At 36.9% G+C, this 24,016-nt stretch overlaps 2 protein-coding genes across 3 annotated transcripts; one reads left to right on the forward strand and one right to left on the reverse strand.

Annotated features, from left to right (window-relative positions):
- The first annotated feature begins 1,912 nt into the window (after nucleotides 1-1,912).
- On the forward strand, nucleotides 1,913-11,918 carry LOC122085745 (two-component response regulator ORR21-like). 2 transcript variants are annotated; one of them, XM_042654299.1, is made up of 6 exons: nucleotides 1,913-1,958; nucleotides 4,223-4,375; nucleotides 4,457-4,855; nucleotides 5,057-5,133; nucleotides 8,943-10,118; nucleotides 11,587-11,918. In XM_042654299.1, the coding sequence occupies exons 1-5, from the start codon at nucleotides 1,928-1,930 to the stop codon at nucleotides 10,110-10,112; spliced, it is 1,830 nt and encodes a 609-aa protein (XP_042510233.1). In that variant the 5' UTR covers nucleotides 1,913-1,927; the 3' UTR covers nucleotides 10,113-10,118; nucleotides 11,587-11,918. The 2 variants fall into 2 exon arrangements, with proteins under 2 accessions (XP_042510233.1, XP_042510243.1); XM_042654309.1 differs by lacking the exon at nucleotides 1,913-1,958 and adding an exon at nucleotides 3,973-3,993.
- A 5,520-nt stretch (nucleotides 11,919-17,438) lies between these two features.
- Nucleotides 17,439-18,064, reverse strand: LOC122094750 (NAC domain-containing protein 19-like). Its single transcript, XM_042665378.1, has 2 exons — nucleotides 17,902-18,064; nucleotides 17,439-17,816 (listed from the first exon to the last, which is right to left on the reverse strand). Exons 1-2 carry the CDS (start codon nucleotides 18,061-18,063, stop codon nucleotides 17,439-17,441), a joined length of 540 nt encoding a protein of 179 aa, XP_042521312.1. The 5' UTR covers nucleotide 18,064.
- Between the last annotated feature and the right edge of the window lie 5,952 nt (nucleotides 18,065-24,016).

Raw genomic sequence — 24,016 nt, forward strand, 5'->3', positions numbered from 1 at the left:
GGTTGGGTTGGGTTTCTTAAAACCCTGACCCAACCTTAGGCCCTCAAAATTCAACTTAGGTCCAATCCAACCCTGTTGGGTTCATGTTTAAGCCCAACCCTACAGGGTTCATGCCAACCCAATCGGCCCTAATTGACCCTGTTAGGGCAGGATTGGGTCAGGTTGGGCTGGGTTGAGTTGACCTTGGTTTCTGCAATGGTTGGATTAATATTGATTGATTTATTTTTACAATTCATATCTTATACATCAAATAAAATTATAGAAAAATGAAATATCAATATAAGCCCTAAATTCTAATATAAAAATCCAAGATTAAATTTTGGGCCAAGTTAGGAAAGCGATCTCTTTGTTTGAATATGGTATTAAGGAGTACAGAGAAAGTAACTGACCTTATGAGGCTTCTGAACGATTCTAACTCAGGATAATGCAACCAATGTTATAATTATTTTTTTTTTGGGGGGGGGGTTGGGTTGGGTTGGGGTGGGTGAGGAGAGGGGAGGGGAGGGATTTTATTGTAGACACCTTCAGCGGGATGTAGAAGGTGATTTTGATTTGGCCAGTGTTGAGGGGACCCCTCTGGCAATTTAAACTTGATCATAAATGTTTCATTTGGCAATGAGCCCTCATATGGAAATAGATGGTTAATATTTTTTTATGAAGGCTTCCAGATTATTTGCTCTTTGATCTGAACTTCATATCATCATAGAAGTGATTGTGGCGTGAGATTATCAGGTGAACTTGGTAATGAGTTGGGAAGAAATATTAAGGGATATTTCTGGTGCCTAATTGTTATTTGTGTCATTACAATTTGTCCCTTTCTCTCACAAAGTTAGACACTTGGAAAAGAAAAACAATTTTTTTTACTGCAATGAAAGCAAGGCAAACTTTAAAAAGAGAGCGATCCAGCGCATGGGGCTTCCACTACTGCAGGGTCTGGTAGGGTAGAATGCACACGGCCTTATCCCCTGCAAGTAAGGCAATCATTCTGCATGAAAAATCAATTGGGTTTTTGTTTCATCTGTGCTTTCTTCATGAATAATTGAATGTCAGAGTATGGGTAAGGACTGAGACTGAAGCCAATGGCTTTGCGAAGATGGAGAACTGGGTTTTATAATTCAAAAGAGTATTCGGCATATGTGATGCAGGAGCATCTTGGGATATCTAATGGAGTTGTTAGATCTATTCTTGTGTATTTGAGGATTAATTATAGAATCAAGAGTGATTTATGTTTTACAGTTATAAGGGGAAGATTAGCTGGTCATAGGATATGTTTTGTGTGTCCCGTGTATGTGTCAGTAGTTGGCTATTGGGGTTCTCTTGGTACTGTTGTGATGCAGATTCTTCACCAAACTAGGCTTGTTTTATTAGGAATAAGCTTAGGGTTGGGTTGTATACGTGTTGGTCTTTCAGTCCATGTGATTTGGAGTATATTGGGCTACTTTTATGGGGTCTAAACTAGGGGTTCTAAGGTTGCATACAGGATTCAGTGATTTGTTTTCTTTTTCTTTAGTTTCCTTTTTAGATGGGGATATTTAGTTTCTAATTTCAGTACCTAAATTAGTTTTTAATTTCAAGTCATTGTTAGTTTCTAATTTCTGTCTAGACTAGTTTCTATTTTCATTAGATTCTAATTTTCAGTTTTTAATAACTTCTTGTAATCAATTTTTAGTAACTCAGATTTAGTAACTCTGAGTTATTATTACTTGTAAACCCTCCCCATCATTATTATAAATAAAGGAGAGCTCTCATCATAGAGAGACAATTTTGATTTTAAAAAAAAAAGAGCTTGCTGCTGGTCGCTGCCATGCATCTACTGGATATTCTGTGTGTGTGATCACAGAACAAGGGGCTGGTGATCTGGTCGACTCCTTGCGGCGTGAAGTTCAGGAGGGTTTCTTCAAGTGTTCTTTTTCTTCTTCAAGGTATTATGAGGCCCTATTACTGCCCTACTGTCACAGGTATTTAATTCAACCTTTTACTCAGTTCTGTCCAGCGATAAAGTGCTCTGCGAAGAAATCTCAGATTCTGTCCAGGTCTATTTCTCCATCAGTTTGGTCTGAAATTTTGATCAGAGATTCCCCTCACCTAGGAAGAAACTTGATCCACATATGAGCCTTTTCTCATCAGTGGTTTTTGAGATATACGAAATCACCATATTTTTGTCCTGTAGTGGATTTCTGAACAGAGGACAGAACCGATAGGGTCCTTTCTGTCCCCCTGTCTTTCTGTGATTGGTATTCTGGTTGGGCTGTGTTTGGGACTCATTATTGTGCCTGAATTAGTCCTAGTTGCTGGTCTATTTTCTGATTTGATAAAGGATCAGTTTTGGAGATCGATTTGACTGCTGAGAAATCCTTCTTCGTTATTTCTGGTTTGTGGAATTATTGTCTTATATAGGCTGTAATCTGGTTGTTTTCTAATTTAAAAGTTGTTGCAGTTTTGGGACTGGTTTGGTTGTCAAATCCATCCCTACATTATGTTGATTAGGATTCTTTTAATTTTTAAAATGTAAAATTTCTGCTCATCTATGGGCTATAAGTGTTAGTATTGGTTTAGGAAACTAGAGTCTTGATTAATTAGTGAAGTTAGTTGAGTCCAAGATGTAGAGTTTATTTGGATTTTTTTTCTATAAATAGATATACCTACGATGGTTATGTGTTATTGGGGATTAATCCTTTTTATTTGGTAATGGTCTACCTGGCTTTTCCTCGTCTTTCCTTTATCAAATGAGAGGTATTTCCCTCCCTTCTCTCTCTTTCCCCACTGCCGGAGATTTTCTTTTCGTTTTTTGTTATACTCTCTCCTTTCGTTTCCCCATATTCTTCTCTTTATTCTTTTTGCCAGCACAACAGATTTCTCAGATGCAGTTAAATCATCTAAATAGGCTTATTTTATTGGAAATAAGCTTTGGGATGGATTATGTATGTGTTGGGCCTTTTTTTTTACTTGTTATTAAGTTTGTAAGTTAGGCTGGATTAGGATTCTATAAATCCAATCCAATATGTTTTGATAAGTATCTGAATTTCATTAATAGAGACATGAAATAAGCCATACAAACATACAGTATACAACCACCAAAAACACAAAGAATAGCATAGTTGTCAAGGGGGTGCTTACGCGACAACTAGGCATCCAGGTGGCGTAGTTGGGGTTTGGGCGACTAGCGCCTTACTGCAAGGCGCAAATACTTATTTATGTCAAATTTCATTTAAGTAAATATTTTTATATTTGTTATTTCATTTACTTAAGATATTATTTATAAATAGGAAAACACCCTCCTATTTGATTCTAGTAAAAATAGTTTAAAAATCAAATACCAAAAGGATAAAAAGGCAACACACCAGTTCAAGAACAAAAACTGGGTTTTTGGTTGTAGGGGCAATTTTCAACTTTCAAATGCTGATGTTTTTCTCAAATTTGAAAATTTCATAAATATTATCGTGGTAAAATATTGCTAAAAACAAAAGTGCATTAGAATAATATTTTGTTCTGATGTCCATAATTTTATTTTCACTCAATTAATTTTAATAACATTCGCACACTTGAAAATAAGTTTGATCAGAACATGACTTTGTCAATACAACTCAGATTTAAGCAATCTTAGATTTGTTGGAAAGCTGGTTTTGTGTTCTACCTAATGCAAATAGTTTCATGTAAAAATAAAATCATTTTACCAGTAAAACTTATTAGAGAACATGAACATTTCTCTAAATGTTGATTTGTGATGACTTGATGTGACTTAATGTTGATTTTTGATGACTTCTTGTGGCTTAATATTGATTTTTGATGATATAAGGTATTTGTAGCCATACTAAATAATACTAGAAAAGAGGGGAAATAAAAAATAACACTTGGATGCCTTCTTGCCTAAGCGCTTAGGTACCCCTCCGCTGCCTTGGATTGCCTTGACAACTATGTCTTGGACTGCATTTTCTGCTGCATGAATGGCATCATGTCATGGATATTGAACGTCATTTTCAGTCTGCAGGAATGGTATCTTTGTCTGAAAAGTTTACCTTTTAGCTTATACCATAAAAATATACTTTTGTGTTTTCATATTCTGCAGTACATGGTTGTGATTAATGATTTCTAAGAAATGTTCTGGGTCTGGTGTAATATTGGTGTCTTGACTGCCTTCTCTTGAGATGGAAATATCAATTGTTGGAAGTTCTCAGTGAATTTCTTACATCAGAAACAATGACCTACATTTACTTTGTTGCAGTTACAACTTGCTCCCAGGCTGCTATTGCTCTAGACCTGCTTCGCGAAAGGAAAGGTTCTTTTGATGTGGTAATAAGTGATGTTTATATGCCTGATATGGATGGATTTAAGCTCCTTGAACATGTTGGCCTAGAGATGGACCTACCTGTTATTAGTGAGTAATTATTTCCCCTTCCCCTAGTCAAATTGTATTGGATATTTTGGTTTATAATCTAATTTCATATTTCTTTCATAGTGATGTCTTGTGATGCAAGAACCAGTGCTGTGATGAAAGGAATCAAACATGGGGCTTGTGATTATTTGATTAAGCCCGTACGCTTAGAAGAGCTGAAGAATATATGGCAGCATGTTGTCAGAAAAAAGTGGAGTGAGAATAAAGAACATGAACAATCTGGTAGTGCGGAAGAAAATGATCGAACTAAACGAGGGGATGATGCTGACTATGCTTCTTCCATTAATGAAGGAACAGATGGCAGTTGGAAAGGTCAGAAAAAGAGGAGGGATCCTAAAGATGATGAAGATGAGGGTGATTTGGAAAATGATGACCCGGGTACATCAAAGAAACCTCGTGTCGTGTGGTCAGTGGAATTGCATCAACAATTTGTCAGTGCTGTGAATCAGCTTGGAATTGAGAGTAAGAGCCCCTGATTATTACCTTTCGCCTTAGTTTCTTTATCATATTTCTTATTTTCAAATATCATCTTGGGATTTAAGTAATCACATTTTGATAACACTTTGTAAATTTTCATTGTGGTTGGCCATTTATTTGTTCATTTCTTTATTATGTATTGTGCTTTGCCATTAATCTGATGAATTTCCTTGCTTTAATTTGCAGAGGCTGTTCCCAAGAGAATTCTTGAATTGATGAATGTTCCAGGTTTAACTAGAGAAAATGTTGCAAGCCATTTGCAGGTTCAATTCTAACTTGCCAGATTTTGATGTACTGATGATAAATGAATCAATAATTGGAAGACTTTCATGTAACTTTCTTTCTTCTTTTTCTTGTTTTCAGCTATATGGACATGAACTATTGAAGTATTTTCACTGTAACAGTGGTAATTTTAAAATAGTTTATGGTTGCCAAACTAATTCTCTTATTTGCTATTTAGATTTCAGTAGTAGCAATAACTATATATAATATTGTAATTTTGCACTAAAGTTTCCATATCACATTGAGGAATTTAAGGAGGTATTCACCTCCCATCCCCCAAGAAGAAGGCTAAGGATAACAAAAGTAAAATGAGATATTATTCTCCATTTTGACCTTAATTCAGAAATTCAATATAGCAGTATAGATATAATACCTCTACTAGAATCATTCCTGGGGATAACCTAAATCTCTGAAAGAAAAAAACAACGAAATTTTATAGAATAATTATAGGGATATTGCGTCTATAAAAAAAATAAAATTCTGATAGGTTAGTTGGAGAAAGTGAAGTTGGTTTGAATAAAAGAATAGGATCTTGTACTGCTATATCACTAAAATTTATAGATGCTTCATTTGTTGTTGAGAAAGAATTCTTCTATTTCATTGGACATTTGTAAAATATCTTGACATTGAATATACTGAACTGATGTCATCTGGTAGTTTGGTAGTTCCACTCTACTTACAATTGATGGTCATTATCAGGACCTTACGACTGTAACATGCGCAATGGATCATAACTGAATTTATTAATTTTAAGAGAATATGGTTACTTTTGAAGTTATATTCTTCTCTCTATTCCCTCAGAAGTATGGTAACAACAAAACCTCTATTTTTTTATTTCTCAAGAAAGATTTGTTGATCATATCCAAACAGAAATCTGATATATATATATATATATATATAGGGAGAAAGAACCTTGCCAGTCTGGTGTTGCCTACGCCCGGTGGGCGTGAAAAGACCATGCTGTTCCCCCCGCCCCTAGCGCTGAAGATGCGCCTATGCTTAGACACAGGCGGGCGTGAAAAGACCACACTGCCCCCACCCCTAGAGAGAGAGAGAGAGAGAGTACACTCTCATCCAATCTTTACTCTAGTAATTGCAGTTATATCCCTGTATAGACAAATAAGGACAGAAGTACTCCTCAATGGTTGATAAACTATGCTCAACACTCTTTGATGTACATTGATGGGTGAGGAACCTGCAGTGTTTGTGGCCAGATTGTTCCCCATTGGGCCAGTATTTGTGGACCATATTCTGTTATATAGTTGAGCCATATTCTGTTATAACTGAATCCTACAATCTGTCCGTATGTAGCCATCGATCAGCATCTGGTAGAAAGAGATATTTAACAGATTTTGTGGGGCACCAATGTGCTTTGCTTGGAGAAGAATTTTCAAAAGATTTATTAAATATTTTTTAGGATTTAATAATCATCCTAGGCCTCTTCTTCAATAGTGCTTTGAAGCTAATCCAATGGCTGAAGGTGGCAGTGGGCATTTTAGTTGCTAATTTGGATTTTTACTTTCTAATTCTGAATCACCTTACCTTCCTAACTTAGCATTCGGCCATCAGAATAAACTGAAATTCTTAGGAGTTATTTCCATTCACAAGTTGTACTCTTGACTGGAAAATTTGATGCATCAGACTCAGAATTGTTTAGGTACTAGTTCCGAGTCAGTTGCTATTTCTGAATTTAGAGCTCATCTTGCTAAGCCAACAGTGGGGGTTATGCTGACGTTTGTACTGTAGCTGAGGGCTTATGTTCATATTGGTTTCAGACCTGTGGTTACCCCATGTACTCATATATCTTATCATTGAATTGGTTTTAAGTTTATTACCTATTGTTCTTCTGCTGGATTCATATGTTAAGGTCTACTGTCATCAGTTCCTATGATCCTACTGTGGGTTAGGACGTCTTTGACCTAGTCCTACATTACTCCCTCTCAAGCTGGAGCTTATATATCTACATACCCAGCTTGTAACAAAATTGAATAAAGGGGGACCATTGAAATAGCTTTAGTAAAAATGTCACCTAGATTATTGGAATATTCGTAGGAGTTGAAATAACTTCAAGCATCACCTGTTACACGAGAAGTGGTAGTCACCCTCATATCATCAAAGATAGGATGCCTGGTTATCAGAAAACATTTCCATAGGCTTGATCAATAGAAATTTCAACTCGTCCATGAGACTTTAGCCACATCAATTCACATCTAGTGTGAATGGTAGCTCTATATTCTACTTTTGCACTTGAATACCGTATTCTTACATCATGTAACTAGACTTCCACCAAGAAATGCACAATATACTGGCATATATCTTCTGTCGTCATCAGCTCCGGTCCAATCTATATATATATATATATATATATTTTTTTTTTAAAACATAGATCACCGTATTAGTACTTTACCCTGAACTTATCGTGGTTGATGAGTTGATCTGAAGTTGTACCAAAGTTGCCGCTATTGAATTTTCGACCTTTTTTTAAGGCTTTATATCTCCACGTGGGGAAATCAGATTGGGCTATAGCATATTAGACTAATAGATGGTGATTCGAACACCATGACCACAAAATTTAACTGCCAAAAGTTCTGCCACATGGCATATATTTGGACTGCCAATATAAGCTTATCTCAATGGGCCATCAAGATAAAATGAACGGTTAGACTTCCGAGTCCAATGATCTCTGAGAAGCGTGGTACAAAGGTTACTAAATTTACTATCATATAATGAGAATGCATGGACAAGTTCCACTGGTAGAATATTACATTGTTTTGTGGTCGTTGGAGTTCACAAATTGAATATCATATTATGAAACATGAGGATATAATAGTTTGTATTACATTTTGTGTCATCTGGTTTTTTTAATTCTGATTCCTGATATCTGGTTCAATGGCTTGACTGGATACTTTGAATGATATTTTGTTTGGTAGTTATTTTAGTGCAAAAATGCGCCAGGGTTGGTGTAAGTGGAAAAGCTCCCGTTTCATGATCTTATATTTGTGGTCAGGTTTTTGGCTTCTATCCTAAGATTATTTAGTATGGTTATTTGACCTTCCACATTTTCCTTAGTTAGCAACATTCTGGAGGCTGGCTAATTGTGATCGATAAGCTGTGCAGTCATTAAATGCTAACACCAAGAATAGTCTGAGGATCATTCCTGCTGCCACCTCTCTGTAGTTCCCTAGTATGGTTAACCTCGATTGGTGTGTAAGACTTAAAGACTTAAAGTTACGCACATTATAATCCAATGCTTGTGTATTTATTTGCGCAGTCTGTTGAGGTTGCAACTTCATTGGTTGGGGTAAGGCTGAGTTGAGTTGAGAGTATGTTGAGGTTAGGATGCAGTGGAGATGGCATAGTCATCTACATAGTCGTGAACATAGTCGTTATGGCAACCGAGGCGTTGGAGGGGCCTGGATGCAAGGGGACACCAACATGGTGATCAAATGCCTGCCTAGGTGACCAGACACTAGTTGTTAAGGTGCCTGGATGCCAAAACGGTCACCTAAGTGACGCCTTGACAACTATGGTCATGAAAACTATTAAAAACCATTTCAGTCTTTTGGTTCCTGCTAAAAATCTAGTGGTCCTTGAGAGGGGGTGACTGTTAATCTAAAACCTCACAGCATTATGTTCATTTTATGTTGTTAAATCAGCTGATGCATGATTTATGTCTGGTTTTCAGTTATACGAATGATCAATATGACGATAGATTATGCTTTTGGAAACTTGACAGACATTAACTTGAAGCTGTATTGACTACCATTATTTCTGATTTGTCAATGTGCAGAAATTCAGACTATATTTAAAGAGGTTAAGTGGAGTAGCTCAGCAACAAGGGGGGATTTCCAATTCATTCTGTGGGCCGGTAGAATCAAATGCAAAACTTGGTTCACTAGGCAGACTTGATATCCAAGCATTGGCTGCCTCTGGTCAAATTCCTCCTCAGACACTGGCTGCTTTGCAGGCTGAGCTTTTGGGTCGGCCAACAGGTGGCCTGGTGTTGCCAGCAATGGACCAACCAGTTCTTCTTCAAGCATCGTTACAAGGACCCAAATGCATTCCAGTTGAACGTGGTGTGGCATTCGGTCAACCCATTATAAAATGTCAATCGAACATAGCCAAACAGTTTCCGCAATCCAACATGTCTGTTGAGGATATTCCTTCTGGGTTTGGAACCTGGCCACCTAATTCTCTTGGTGCTGTTGGTCCTTCAGGTAATTTTGGGGGGCTAAACACTCAGAACAATAATATGTTGATGCAAATGCTACAGCAGCAGCAGCATCCACAACAGGGTGTGCTATCTGAACCCAGCCACACAATTAATGTTCAGCCTTCTTGCCGTGTTGTCCCCTCCCAATCATCGGCCAGTTATCAGGCAGGAAGCAGTACCGTTCCCCTCAATCAGAGCTCTAACTTTAATAGCAGTGCCATTATTGATTACAGCTTGCTTTCTTCTCAACCCAATAGCGTCTCATTGGGTATTGGACAAGTAGTTGATGGGGATCTCAAAAATACTGGTGTGCTTAATGGGTATACAATTCCAGCTTCTAATTCCTCGCCAGTGTCATCTTGTGCGGTCCGAGCTGACAACTGCTCAAGTTGGCAAGTTCAAAACTCATCCGTATCTTTTAGTACTGCCAGCCAATTGCCAGGGTTCATCTCTAATCCATGCGAGATTCAACACTGTTATGACACAAAAGCAGCTACATTGCAAGATCAAGGGCCTGGTAGGAATCTTGGATTCGTTGGTAAAGGTACTTCCATTCCAAGCCGTTTTGCAGTAGATGATATTGAATTTCCAACAAGCAACTCTGGCCATGGAAAGACGTATATGGACAACACTGGAGACAGAGTGAAGCAAGAACTCAATTTCGATTTTGTGGAGAACCCAAAAGTGGGTGTCCCTGTATTGCAACATTTTTCTCCTAATGATCTCATGAGTGTTCTCTCCAAATAGATTCAGGTAATTCACTTAAGGATTGTCCTCTGTTTCTTTTCATTTCTCAGAATGCGAATTTTTCTTGTATGTATATTTTCCTATGACAGCTAGCCTTTTGGTATTGGTTTGTTTTGTTTGGAAAAATAATTCCATTTATAATATCCAATGGGACAATGTAGGCATGTGTTCATGTTTCCATGGTATTTTTGTTTGAAATAAGAGTCTCCGCTTGAAAACGAAGTGCCTTGTGTTGATGAACAGGTTGAGCTCATGATATTTGTATTAGCTATGATATATGATAGTACTGAATGTATACATTTTCCCTTGAATATAATAAAACGTCCAAGAATTGAATAATTTGGTGGGAGTTGACTTATGCTGTTGGATGCTAAGAGTGTTCATGATAGCATAAGTATACTGGAGCCCCTTCTAGTTTGATAGACCTCTGCTTACCAGGACAATTAAGCACATAGAATGAAATCCTAGAAAATTTTGATAGTCAAGTCAAGCAATTCAACTATGCCTAAGATAAGCTATTGGTCCATACCTCCTCTCTTCTCTTCTCACTACCAAAAGCCTTGAACCCTTGTCATCAATGTTGGCACATAATCAATGCACCATTGAGCTTACAAAGAGGCTAGTAACTTTTACTGTACCTATGTAGATCTTGGAGCATACACTATGTTAACATATCAGGCTATTCAGATCATCTGACCGGATGGCCAGACTATCGACTGCCAGGCCATGCTGTTGAGTCCAGTTTTTAAAAATTGTCTTCTTTGGGAAAAATAATGTTTGTAAGATTTCTTAGCTAGAGTGGAGGTAGGACATTCCTTGCTCAGCTACGGTTAAGAATTTCCCCTCTGCCCCCTTCCCCTTCGTCGAAGAAAGAAATCTTGGCTTCGCACCTGCTGCCGGTATGGTTGTAAATTTTAAATTTTTTTGTAACTTATCAGTGACAATCTGCTGCTAATTCCATGTTAGAAGGTAGCATGTATCCTTCACAATGTCAGGATGGGCGACCCAGGCATTCAAGTTTTCACACTATAGGAATGAATGGGATATTTTTCTTGTGTGAAGTCTCGTTGGAATTCCAGAGTTGATTGTTTTAATGTTTGCATGTGTTTTTAGCAAAATGTATTCATGTTGTGGTGCAAAATACCTTGAGACTCAACCTTACATTATAATGGAAGACATTCCATATTCCAGATACAACGTGTCATACATTTATTGCTATAGTGATACATTTGATACATTGCACTTTATTAGTCTATATATAACAATTTGTGTGTGTGTGTACATGCATATGCGACCACATGCGACCATCAACTCAACTGTTAGTCTTTGTGCTTGTGGATATGTGCTTTTAAATAGTGTGGTTGAATCATGCGTTTTGCTTTGAATTATCATATACGCATTTATACTAGAAAGCCAGGAACTTCTCCATGCTTATGAATTTCTTGGTGGAACATAATCTAAAACTCACTCGCAGGGTATTTTATTTCTCGCGAGAAGGTGCTTCAAATTCCTTGGAGACTGTCGTATGATGATTGCCTTCAAATAGTGGGAAGAACCTTGTGAATGTGTATTATTATTCTTAGCATAGGTTCTCTAGGTAAATTGTCCTGCTTGCCTGAAGATCCCCATCACCTGCTCCCAGATGCTGAGGTAAGAACTCAGATTTCTCTGCTTGTGGCCTGAGATATAAACAAATTTCAAAGAGAAGTTTCTTTGTATGATAATTTGTTTCTATGCTTGGAGCAGGTATTATTTGTTATTTAAATATTGTTCACTTTAATTAATTGGAAAAATAAGTTGTGTCAAGAATCTGAAGCTTGGTAGTGGGGTTTATTTCAAAACAAAATGGTGTGTCTTGCCTGCATGTTTACAGGAAGGAAAATTTATATGTAATTTGTGATGATTCTATGCACACTTGGTTGCATGGTTGGCTTAATTTAAGAAAATTCATGAAATTTAAGTTTGGATAATACATTCTACAATTATCTGGTTGAAATTATTTATAAGATGGATTCTACTTCTGGACTCCTTAGGTGTGATACTAATTTTTTGGCTTCAATGCCAGCAAAATCTTAAGGCAGTCTTGACTTGGATATGGTCTTTCCAAATCCTTCTAACCTCGAAAGAAAGTGCTGGGCTCTGGTATTAAGGTCAGGTACACGAATGACAAATGGTTGGAAGTTGCCATTTGGCCAATAATCTAACCTTTTTGCCAAATAGAAAATAAAGCAAAAATTTCCCTTTTGGAGAAGGGTTCATCCAGGCTTGTCATCATCACTATCTCTTACTAGATGAGGTCGAAATTATCTTTATCCTTCGTAATGATGCCCATCCCATCACTAACGACTTGGTATGAAGTCTCTTTTACCGTGGTCTAAATTGGACTACAAACTGATAAGAAACAAAAACCCAAAAAATCATAATTTTTCCATTGATTTCTTTATGTATACATGTACAATCGAAATTGGACTAAATTCGATAGTAGCACGACTACAAACTAATAACAAAAATCAACAAGAAATCGGATCAAATTGGACCAAGATCAAAATTAAAACTTTCTTAAAGGTTTGGTCTCAGGCTGGTCAAGTAATACAATGAAACTGATTCAACATGACTTAAACTAAAATGATTGACACCGTTATTTTTCACCGAGTGGAGGTAAACTTGGTCATTAAAAATAAAACAGAAGAGAAGATTAGGCAAAAAAAAAGATAGTGGAGGTGATTACAAATCTTAAAAATAAAACAGAAGAGAAGATTAGGCAAAAAAAAAGATAGTGGAGGTGATTACAAATCTTAAAAATAAAACAGAAGAGAAGATTGGGCAAAAAAAAAGATAGGGGAGGTGATTACAAATCTCAAGGTTAAAATCGAGTTTAGTTCCTCTGCATGTACGTACTCATAAATGGCAGTAAATGAAATAGGTGTTGGAGGACACATTAATGTTGAAATCCGGCCAAATCCATGGGAAATTCCACGTACTATTCCAGTTGCTTTTGTCCACAAAGAACTTGTGAGGGCAACCTATAACTGTCTTAACTCTCAAGGTACGGGTGCACTGGAAAAGTAAATTCCTTTTCAGTTGCAACCTATAACTGTCTTAACTCTCAAGGAACGGGTGCACCAGAAATGTGAATTCCTTTTCAGTTAAGACTACCATGGTTTTTTCACTGCAGCCCCATAAAAATGAGCCCCAGCCCCATTGTTTCCTTGCCACCACTTTTCCCCCTCTAACTGATGAAGGCATGGACTATTATTTGGAAGGAGAAAGAGCAAGGATTAAAGTATCGATATCGATCGTCGTATCGATCGACCGATCAAAATTAGGATACGTATCGAAGGGTATCGTATCGTATCGGAGATATCCTAAGATACGCTAAAAATACGCACATAAATGGATAGGAAACACTTTTTTATATATTTTTGCATAAAAATAGTTAAAAAAAGTTATATATAACATGTATTATGCATAAACAATAAATTGCGAGTATACGCTAAGATATGCTAAAGATACGCACATAAATGGATAGGGAACACATTTTTATACACTTTTTTATACAATTTTGGATAAAAAAACTTAAAAAATTGTCCCATAAATGTAAAAAATGGTTGGCAGCAATTTTGTACGAATCGATACGTAGTACATAGAAAAATTTCAGCAATTTTGAATTTTTCATAGAGTATCGACGTATCGGTGAGTATCGGTGGTGAATCGGTACGTATCGGTGAGTATCGGTGGTGAATCGATACGTATCGTAGGATACATATCAATACATAAGGGTTTAAAAATTTTCATGTATCGTATCGGTATGTATCGTGCCGATGTCTATCGATACGGATACGTATCGGACGATACAGCACGATACGCACCGATACTTAAAACCATGAGAAAGAGGCATGGTTATGAAAATCAGCATTTGGGATCAAATTGGTCAATGTCGATTTTGATCCAAATTAGATTGGATTCAGCCTGACCGATACGATTCTAATTTTTGAAACGGTTAGAAAAGGGAATGTGAGAGGATTATTCATTATAGCTAGGGAGTACGGGGACATGATGGTGATTCGTATTCTCCGACTGTAATGAATTTTCTCATATACACTGTTTGGGTTTTCTCCTCGATCATTTCACTCATTCTGAGTTTAGAGGTCACATTGCCTTACTCGAATAATTCCCAGTTTTTTCATTTGTAAACAACTCTTTCTTCCATGATGGTGATTCGTATTCTCCGGCTATAATGAATTTTCTCTCATATATGTCATTTGTACAGTAAATGTTCATGAACAAATCTAAGATAGTTGAATTTGAATCCTTCAAGTGAAAGACATTAGCTCTATCTTTAAGGGAAGGAAATTATTTAAGAGTGAATGCAACACAAAGAGTATTTAGGAGTGCAAACAATTCATCATTTCCACCTCATAGCACTTTTTTTTTTTTTGGATATGTAGGGAAGGGAAGTAGATAATAGCTAGAGGCTCAAACTCTAGACCTCTTGGTGAGCATGGACATTTTGTGCACCTCAACTCATCAACTACGTTGGGTAGGTATTGTTGTAGTTCTTATATTTGAAGATGGAATAGACATTTCTTTTTATTTCTTTTCACATAAAGCAACATGAGGCAAATGTTAAGAGAGCTTTCAAAAATCCCCAAGAAAAGAAAAAATGCTACCCGCTTGCGTGGCCAATGCCCACGGCTCACCTTTTCTTTTTTCCTCCTCAATTCTATCTTCAAAGTGAGAATGCTGAGTGATTTAATTGTATTCTTCTACAATCCTCCTTGGACATGGAAGGGAGGTTGTTAAGAAAATTTGAGCTGAGTTCAGAGAAGCTAGTGAAAATTGCTGGTTGAAAACTATTTCCAAATACCCTCTTTGGCCTGGGTTTCACTAAGGGCAGTTGAGAATTTTTTGAAACATCTTCCTTAACAAGGGCAAGGCCTAACAATCAGGTATTGGTAACGGAGCTGGCCAATCTTGTATTGGGCATTGATAATGGATCAAGGGTAAAAATATTCCAACCAAAAAAAAAAAAAAAAAAAAAAATCTTTTTAAAAGAAAAGTAAGGGTAAAATCTTTTTTTTTTTTGGGTAAGAAAAAGTAAGGGTAAAATCGATAATTAGGATTCTAAATTAAGGATTGTCTAAATGACACATTATAACTTTAGAAGTGTATTTAGAACATTTGACCTTCTCTTATTTCCAAATCTTTAACTTAGAGGGAAAAAAATGTTATAAAATAATTTCACATGCAAAAAGCCGTAGATCTTACCATTTTTTTGAGTATGTGCTACATATGTGAAAAGATAGGATTTTTTTTTCTTTTATTGAAAGGAAAAAATGTGCTATAATAGTAATGCGTAAAAGTCATCTTACCCACTTTTTTGAGTACATATGTAAAATGATGGGATTTTTCCTTTTGTTGAAAGGAAAAACTGTGTTATTCTAGGAACGTAAAAAATATTATTTGACACCTTGAGAGAGGCATCAAGTTTTGATTTGAAAGTATGCAAGGAGGGATAGAATCTTCGCCAAATAGTATAGAACTGGACCTACACACTTGGTTTCAGCTTATTAATGGCTGGTATCATTTCAGATGTATTGGTTGATATGTAATGGTATCGACGAAATCCCGTGCCAATATGGATTGGGTGAATCGAATCAAAAGTGGTTCATTTTTGAAATTACACTTGATTCCAATCAATTTGCATCGATAATGTATTGATATCGGCCAAGACTGATAGACATAAATACCAATACCTTGATAGCAGTTAAATGATACAACCGATAGTATGTGGGGTGCTCTAGACCACGAAAATAATCTTGTTGAGAAATCTCTACAAGCTGATCCAAGGATTTAGTTCATGGTATATATCAATACCAGTATCGGTTGCTGGTAATACATTTGTTAATACCAATACATATTGATCGTATTAAACCATATCGTGTCAGTATGGGATCAAATCAGTATTTATTTTTAACAAAAACTAATGTATCAAATACCCTAATTAGAGGCAGATCAAACGGTTTAGATTAATAGATGAAGAAAACTTGAGAAAAATGCAAATCTATGCAATTGTAGGTCCAATACGAAGCAAGATTGGTTCTTCAGTAACTGGACTACTATGTCTACGAGTATCAACAGAAATAAGGATCAGGCTCCTTTGTCGCGCGTTAGGGCATGTAGCACGCATCCAACGATTAGAAACAGTCAGACATGCAGTCCAAGACCTTCAAATGCAACCTAAAATGTTTCTGATTATTGAATGCATGCAACCTAAAATGTTTTTGATTATTGAATGCGTGCTACACGCCCCATCGTGCAACAGAGGATCCCTATCCCAGAAATAAGTTGGACTTGTATTTCAATTTTTTGATTTTCTTATTGTGAAAATGAAGGATAATTTTGATAACTCATGTATTGGATTTGGAAGGACAGGAAAAAGGGGTCCCCATCTTTATTCATTTATTTATTTATTTATTTATTTTTTATAATAAAGGGTTCCCCATCCACGCCAGCGATCCGCGTGACCTCCTCACCACTAAATATGGCACTCTGATTGTAAGCCGTTTTGGCGATCGACAGCCGTCGATGTTTATGACATACGTACCTTTCAATCTTTTTCTCTCGATCTTGTCTCAGTCGCCCAAACCCTCAATGCTTGATAAAAATCCTCTGCAATACCTAGATCTTGCAATACCTTGCAATACCTTGCGATACCCCCCTGTAGAGCGTGACACATGTATAAGGAGGGATGGACGGTTAAAATTGGTTCCTCATTGAAATAACCCCAAACCTGTGGTTCGCAATTAAAATCTGTGGTTCGCAATTAAATCGAACCGTATAAGAGAGTCAAACCTGACCGGTTCAGAGTTTTAAATTAAAACCTGAGAAAACTCCCTCTCTCCTCTCTCTCTCTCTCTCTCTTTACTCTCTCATAGGTATGTGTTGCTTATCCTTCCTGATATGTGGTACCCGCTGATGTTGGTGTAAGGCCAAGTGGCAAATTCAATTTGGGTTGTATTGCATTATAGGTACTTTGATAGGCAACCATAGAGGATACTTGCCAATATGAAATAAGAATAAGAGTGGAGAAGACATTGAAACTTAAATACACAGCTTCCAAAAAAAAGAAAAAAAGAGGAAACTTAAACACAAAGCTTTTGATGACGGAGAAAACCCTAGGTAGGGAAAAACTCCGGAGCAGGGTGGATGCTCAGCCTGGTTTCACTATGGAAAAAAAAGAGTTCAGGATACAACAGGAATCAATGTGGAGGTTAGGACAGTTCCTTAGTTATGCCTCCAACTACCTAGATTTTTTTTTTTCTACTAAAGAAATTGATGTTCCAAGAAACCATCAAGACCACGATCCATATAAACACTGAAGGCACGATTAAAGTCTTGTATTATCTGCTGGGTCTCTTTCCCATGATTTTGATCTTCTTCCTCCATAGAAGTACTGCTGAAATTATGATGGTTAACCACTTCAGAAAAATCTTCTTCAACATGCAATGACAAGAGGTTCGCATAGTGTGACCATGATGAATCTTCACTCTGATAACCTTCTTCTTGCAGCTCGTTGCTCTCTTGTCGTCCTTGTAAGGGTATTCCATACTGAAGAACTTGATCACTTTTAACAACTTTATTATTCTTCTTCTTCGTAGACTGAGCCCTCTCAAATATTCTACAAATCACCCACTCATACGGCTGAAATTAAGAATAATAGAATCAACTAATTAAGTAATTAATTAGTTGAAGATGATGAATGCTAAAATGAAAACAAATAAAATACCTGCTTGGTTTCTTGGGTTGTTGCACGATACTCGTGCATTATCCAGTTGGTTTTAGACTCCTTTGTTTTGTTCTCAAAATAGACAAGAGTCGTCTTATAACCAATAATTTCATTGGATGTGTAATCCATCACTTCCTGTTCTCCACTAGTAGCCTTCCACATTGATTCATTTTTGACACTTCGACTTGCCCTGTCGGAATTTCCTCCTTCATTCTTTCTCTTCCTCTACGTGAAAAAGTAATATTCATTCTTTTCATCATCATCATCATATCCGCCATGATCTACACACCACCACCACCACAACAACAACATGAACATCAACAGTTGATCATATATAATCATGAATTTTAATTAAGCAAACTTATAATTAGACTAGGAAAAAAGATTATATAAAAAAAAAAGAACATCAACAGTCGATGATCAAGCAAGCTTATTAGACTAGATCAAGAAAGGAAGAAAAAAATAAATAAAATAAAGATCGCAACACCAAATTATCAGAGAGAATGATGAAAAAGGATCGAAACACCAAATTATTATTAGAAAGAAAGATGAAAAAAATCATAACACCGAAAAGAGAAATTAAATTAAAAGAGAGTTCCTACATAGGTGCGTACCTGCAGTAAGTTCTCTTGGGTGGAAGTTATAGAGATCAACATCTTTTATATAAGGAACTGTGAATAAATCCGGTGTTGCAATCTTCCTCTTCAAATACTCCAGAATTAATTCTTCATCAGTGGGTCGAAAAAACCATCCAACAGGGATTTCCATATCGAAGCTGAAGCTGTTCGCCATACAGATGATGCAAAGGGTCAGCAGGGATATAAGGAAATTATTACTGAACCACACTAGGTATGCAGAAAATATTATTCTAACAAGATTTTCTCAACATATATGAATGGTTCCCAAATATAATCTGCATCCATGGATTTTCCAACCACACTACACACTACGTACGTATACAGAAAATATCAAAAGCAACAAATTATATGTTGATTACATTATCAGAAACAACAAATGTCTCACGGCATACGTAAAGAAAATGCATGAAGAAGAAAGGATTCCGATAAAAGGCAAAGAAAATCATAAACATTGGTTTAAATCTCCATTAATTTGCTTCACTGTAAATTAGTTTTAGAAAACAAAAGATAATTGCAGTAACGGGTAACTAAAAATTGTACCTTGCAGAGAGAGAGAGAGAGAGAGAGAGAGAGAGAGAGAGAGGGTTTGGGACTGAAATCAATCGGCACTGTAAACAAGATATCAGAAAGAAACAAGAAACAGAGAGATTTTATAATCTGCATATATACATGGTTCCCAAATATAATCTGCATGCATGGATTTTCCAACCACACTACGTACGTATACAGAAAATATCAAAAGCAACAAATTAAATGTTGATTACATTATCAGAAAAACAAATGTCTCACGGCATATGTAAAGAAAAGGCATGAAGAAGAAAGGATTCCGATAAAAGGCAAAGAAAATCATAAACATTGGTTTAAATCTCCATTAATTAGCTTCACTGTAAATAAATTTTAGAAAACAAATGATAATTGTAGTAATGGGTAACTAAAAATTGTACCTTGCAGAGAGAGAGAGAGAGAGAGAGAGAGAGAGGGTTTGGGATTGAAATCAATCGGCACTCACCGTAAACAAGATATCAGAAAGAAACGAGAAACAGAGAGATTCAGAGAAAGAGAGCCATAAAGAAATAAAGGTTTGGAGGGGTAGGTAGAGTGAATATATATAAGCCAGGAAACGTGCCAAAGAGCCACGTGGGCTGGGCCAGATTTGTGCTTAAGCCTTCAGATACGGTAACCAACTCTTTCTTGTACTTCTGGCTCTAGATACATAGATAGATAGATATTGTCCATCCCAGATCCCAGATGGGAGGCTATTGTTGGCTTCGTTTTTGGAAGTTCTAGAACCTTTCATGGCTTTCCGATCATTCAAATGATGTTGGAGCTTCTCTTCGACTCCAAACAGACATTGGTGGGTAGAGTTAATAGGAACCTTTCATGGCTTTCCTACTTCTTTGTGCTTAAGCCTTAAGATACGGTAACCAACTCTTTCTTGTACTTCTCGCTCTAGATACATAGGTAGATAGATATTGTCCATCCCAGATCCCAGATGGGAGGCTACTATTGGCTTCGTTTTTGGAAGTTCTACAACCTTTCATGGCTTTCCGATCATTCAAATGACGTTGGAGCTTCTCTTCGACTCCAAACAGACATTGGTGGGTAGAGTTAATAGTAACCGCCAGCTTCTTCCTACTTCTTTCTCTCTAGCAAAACCCCCTTCCTTGCTCGCCGTTAGTTATTCTTCCCTCTTCCTTTCCGTTAGGTAGTGAAGGAAAATCAAGAATCGTTAAAGATACGCTAACGAACTCTTGTCCTTCTCGCTCTAGATATATATTGTCCATCTAGGTGTTACTATGGCTTCGTTTCTGTCCACGTTGGAAGTTTTAAAACCTTTCGTGGTTTTCCGTGGACCCCGCAGACCTCGGATAAAAATCTTCTACAATACCATAGATGTCAACTCGTGAACAAAGAGGAATGGACGGTTTGGTTTGGTTTAAATTAGTTTCTCATTGAAACAACCCCAAATCAGTGGTTGTCACTTAAACTGAACCGAACCAGGTATTCAAACCAAACTGAATCAATTTTTGAATTAAAACCCGAGAAATTAACTCTCTCTTACCTCTGCCCTAACTCTCCAAACCGACCATTCCTCTTTGTCCATATGTCGACCTTTGCAAGGGGTATTGCAAGGTATTGCAGAAGATTTTTATCCCTCATTGTAAACTCCTTCAGGTTTTCCATTCTTGTCTTCTGGAGAGCTGTTCCCTCTCTCCTTTTATCTGTTCATGTAATCCTTGGGCCAAATCGTTGGTTAGATATAATGCAAGCTCTCGACTTGGGATGCATGTGTTGTGAATGGTGCATTATGTTTGGAATTGTAGTTAAACTGGGCTTGTGTGGTGTCGGGAAATGAATCATTTTGATGTAGAGATTGTTTCTACCATTGGAGGCAAGATTGATATCTTTTAATATTCTTACTTCCTAACCTGTTCCTTTTATTGCAGCTCTTCATGTTACATAGAAATAGGGGGCTTTGAGGAATTCTAATTCAACTTTTATTGCTTAGTTGATGCAATGGCTGATCTTGTATTCTCAGACACTTGGAATCACTCATCCACCACCCTCATCTTCTCACTGATCATAGCAAATCATTTTGTTAAGGGACAAAGCTAGGGGTGTCAATGGGCCTGGTTGGTACGGGTTTTAACTCAATCTAGTCCAACTCAATACTATCGATTACTTGGTTGCTTGATCTTGATGTATTGCAGATGCTAAAGACCAAAGTTTTCGTGTATATGTAGATTGTGGAAAACGAATGACCTTTTTTTTTTATAAGCACCTATTAATAATTATTAGCATATTTATATGATTATATACTTAATAAACACGGTTGGGTCGGATTGGGTTGGGTTGAGACCTCAACCCAGGTTCAACCCAACCCTGCCTTAGACTTGAAAATCTCAACTCTAACCCACCCTATAAGTTGAAATCTCAGCCCAAGACCTGTTTGGGCTCAGGACGAGCTAGGGCTGAATCGGATTGACCGGACTTTAATGCCATTCGTTAAGGGCATTCAATTCTTCCCCAGTGCAAATCCATTAGCAAGTATGCTACTTACCACATCCTCAGCCAATTTAACAGCTGAATTGGCATTATAGGGCTTTTACCATACAAACAGATCGTTGAAGGAAATTGCTTTAAATATGTAAGAGGGAAGCAAAGTTTCTCTCTTAGCATGAGAGAGAAACAGAACATTGCATAGTACAAACTTTTATTTATTTAATTTTTTGGTTGCGGTATCAGATACCTAAATCTATGGTCCAGTCACATGGGAGAATTGTAATAATTCTTCTAAAGAAGAGAAATTTGGGTTATTAAATGAGAAATTTCCAGTAGGAGACCTAGTATCGCATATGGATATTTATTTCAGTTGAGTAGGCAGGTTCTATTCAAGATAGAGTTTTGATTGCTCATGAGTCAAGAGCTTAAATCAGGGAGGAGTCCGAAATTAGATTTTTATTTTTATTTTTATTTATTTATCTATAATGGAAGAGTTGTAAGTTTCCATATTTTTGGGTGGCTAAAAGGAAGAGATGATGAGATGTGCAACGAGCATTCATTCAACCCATCCATGGATTGATGGTTAGGGTGAATTGGGGATTGTGTGGATAGGCGCATGGTTCCAGGTTCGATTCCCCATCTGTACATCTTTGATTTAAGTGGAGACAGTGGGCGGTGGGTTGCTGTGCTAGTCTCTCCGAGGATTAGTCGAGGTACCTGTAAGCAATCCCTCCCTTGGCATTGTCATCCTTCTCCTAAGTCATATAGCTCAAATCTTAGGCTTCCTACCTCCAAGCTTTGAGAAGAATGAACTCCTCTATATTCTACCTTAGTAGGACTATAACACCCAAACACAACAAATGATGAGAAGAAAATGTATCTTTCACTCTTGGTAGTAATTCACATTTGGGACCTTTTTGGGGAATTTTATTTTAGTCTACCTCCCCCCACCCCCTTTTTTTCTTGGCAGTTTTATTAAAGGGTATATCTGGTGCACGACTGGTTTTAAGTATTTTCGATACCGATACGATACCCTCCGATACGTATTTTAAATTTAGCTGACCGATACGATATACATCGATACGATACATGAAATTTTTAAAATCCTTTCGTATTGATATATATCCTACAATACATACCGATATGCATCAATACACCACCAATACACATCGATACGATACGATATGCCTCGATACGACTATGAAAATTATAAAATTGAGGTAAAATATACGTTTTGGTATGTATTGGTACGTATCGGTGAGTATCGGTATGTATCGATCGGTACGTATCGGTATATATTGGCACGTATCGGTGAGTATCGATATATATATATATATATATCGATACGTATCGGTGAGTATCGGTACATATCGGTGAGTATCAATACGTATCAGTGAGTATCGGTCATACAATGGCCAAGATGGGTAATTTTTCAGAAAACACACGATTTTTTAAAGGGTTTTTGTTCCAAAGTTGCTGTCAGCCATATTTCTCTCTAACTAAAGTGGAAATCAAGGTTGGGAACAAGGATTTTACATTTATGGGACAACTACAACCTTGAATTCTTAGTACGATACCCTCAATTTAGTGTTTATGCATAATACATGTTATCAATAGCTTTTTTTAACAAATTCTTTATGCAAAAGTGTTTAAAGAAATGTTTCCTATCCATTTATGTGTGTATCTTTAGCGTATCTTAGTGTATCTCTGATACGATACGATACTCTCCGATACGTATCTTAATTTTGGTCGACCGATACGACGATCGATACCGATACTTTAATCCTTGTGCACGAGGCTCCCGCACGTGTGAGGTATCGAGGGCGAAAACTTCACAGCCTTACTTTAAAATGGTTAAGTGGTTGTTTCAACATTCTTGACAAGATCTTGATTTTTAGAGTGTTTAGTTATTAACTTGAGGCGGGCCTTAGTAAAAATCATAAGTTTGCTTTACTGCTATCTAGTAGTTGTGGGTTTGAATCAGGGAAAATAGTCTCTCCACAAAATGCGGGTAAGATTGTGTACATCTTTGTCCTGCCTTGGACTCCACAATGGCGAGAGCCTCATGCATTAAATACACATTTTTTTTTTTTTTTTGGTTGTTAAATGAAAGATTTACAGGAGTAGAGCAGCTTCTATTCGAGATAGATTTTTCACTACCCATAGGTCTCTACATGTAAACTAAACTCATCTATGCCTTATCCTAATTAAATAGGCTTAGCTACATGAATACTACTTAGCCAAAGATGTGGACTCTCTCTCTCTCTCTCTCTCTCTCTCTCAACTTTCCTTGACCTTATCCAAAAAAAAGGGGAACAAAAAAATCCTTCACCAAGTGGAGGGAAACTAAAAAAACATAGAGTATGTTTGATTGCAAAAAAATTTTAGAAGGAAGAAAAGAAATATTTTCAAACTTAAAATAGAAATTACTCCATATGACTACATATTACTAAATCCAAATAATTCTATATTCA

This window comes from Macadamia integrifolia, chromosome 1 (assembly GCF_013358625.1).
Source record: "Macadamia integrifolia cultivar HAES 741 chromosome 1, SCU_Mint_v3, whole genome shotgun sequence".
NCBI lineage: Eukaryota > Viridiplantae > Streptophyta > Magnoliopsida > Proteales > Proteaceae > Macadamia > Macadamia integrifolia.

What these genes read in the sequence shown, in the direction of transcription:
- LOC122085745 (XM_042654299.1), top strand. Translation starts at nt 1,928, where the DNA reads ATGAGGCCCTATTACTGCCCTACTGTCACAG. An exon ending in TTACTGCCCTACTGTCACAG is followed by an intron (nt 1,959 to 4,222) that starts GTATTTAATTCA and finishes ACTTTGTTGCAG; the next exon opens with TTACAACTTGCTCCCAGGCT. An exon ending in GATGGACCTACCTGTTATTA is followed by an intron (nt 4,376 to 4,456) that starts GTGAGTAATTAT and finishes TTTCTTTCATAG; the next exon opens with TGATGTCTTGTGATGCAAGA.
- LOC122094750 (XM_042665378.1), bottom strand. Translation starts at nt 18,063, where the DNA reads ATGTGGAAGGCTACTAGTGGAGAACAGGAAGTGATGGATTACACATCC. An exon ending in CAACCCAAGAAACCAAGCAG is followed by an intron (nt 17,817 to 17,901) that starts GTATTTTATTTG and finishes TCTTAATTTCAG; the next exon opens with CCGTATGAGTGGGTGATTTG.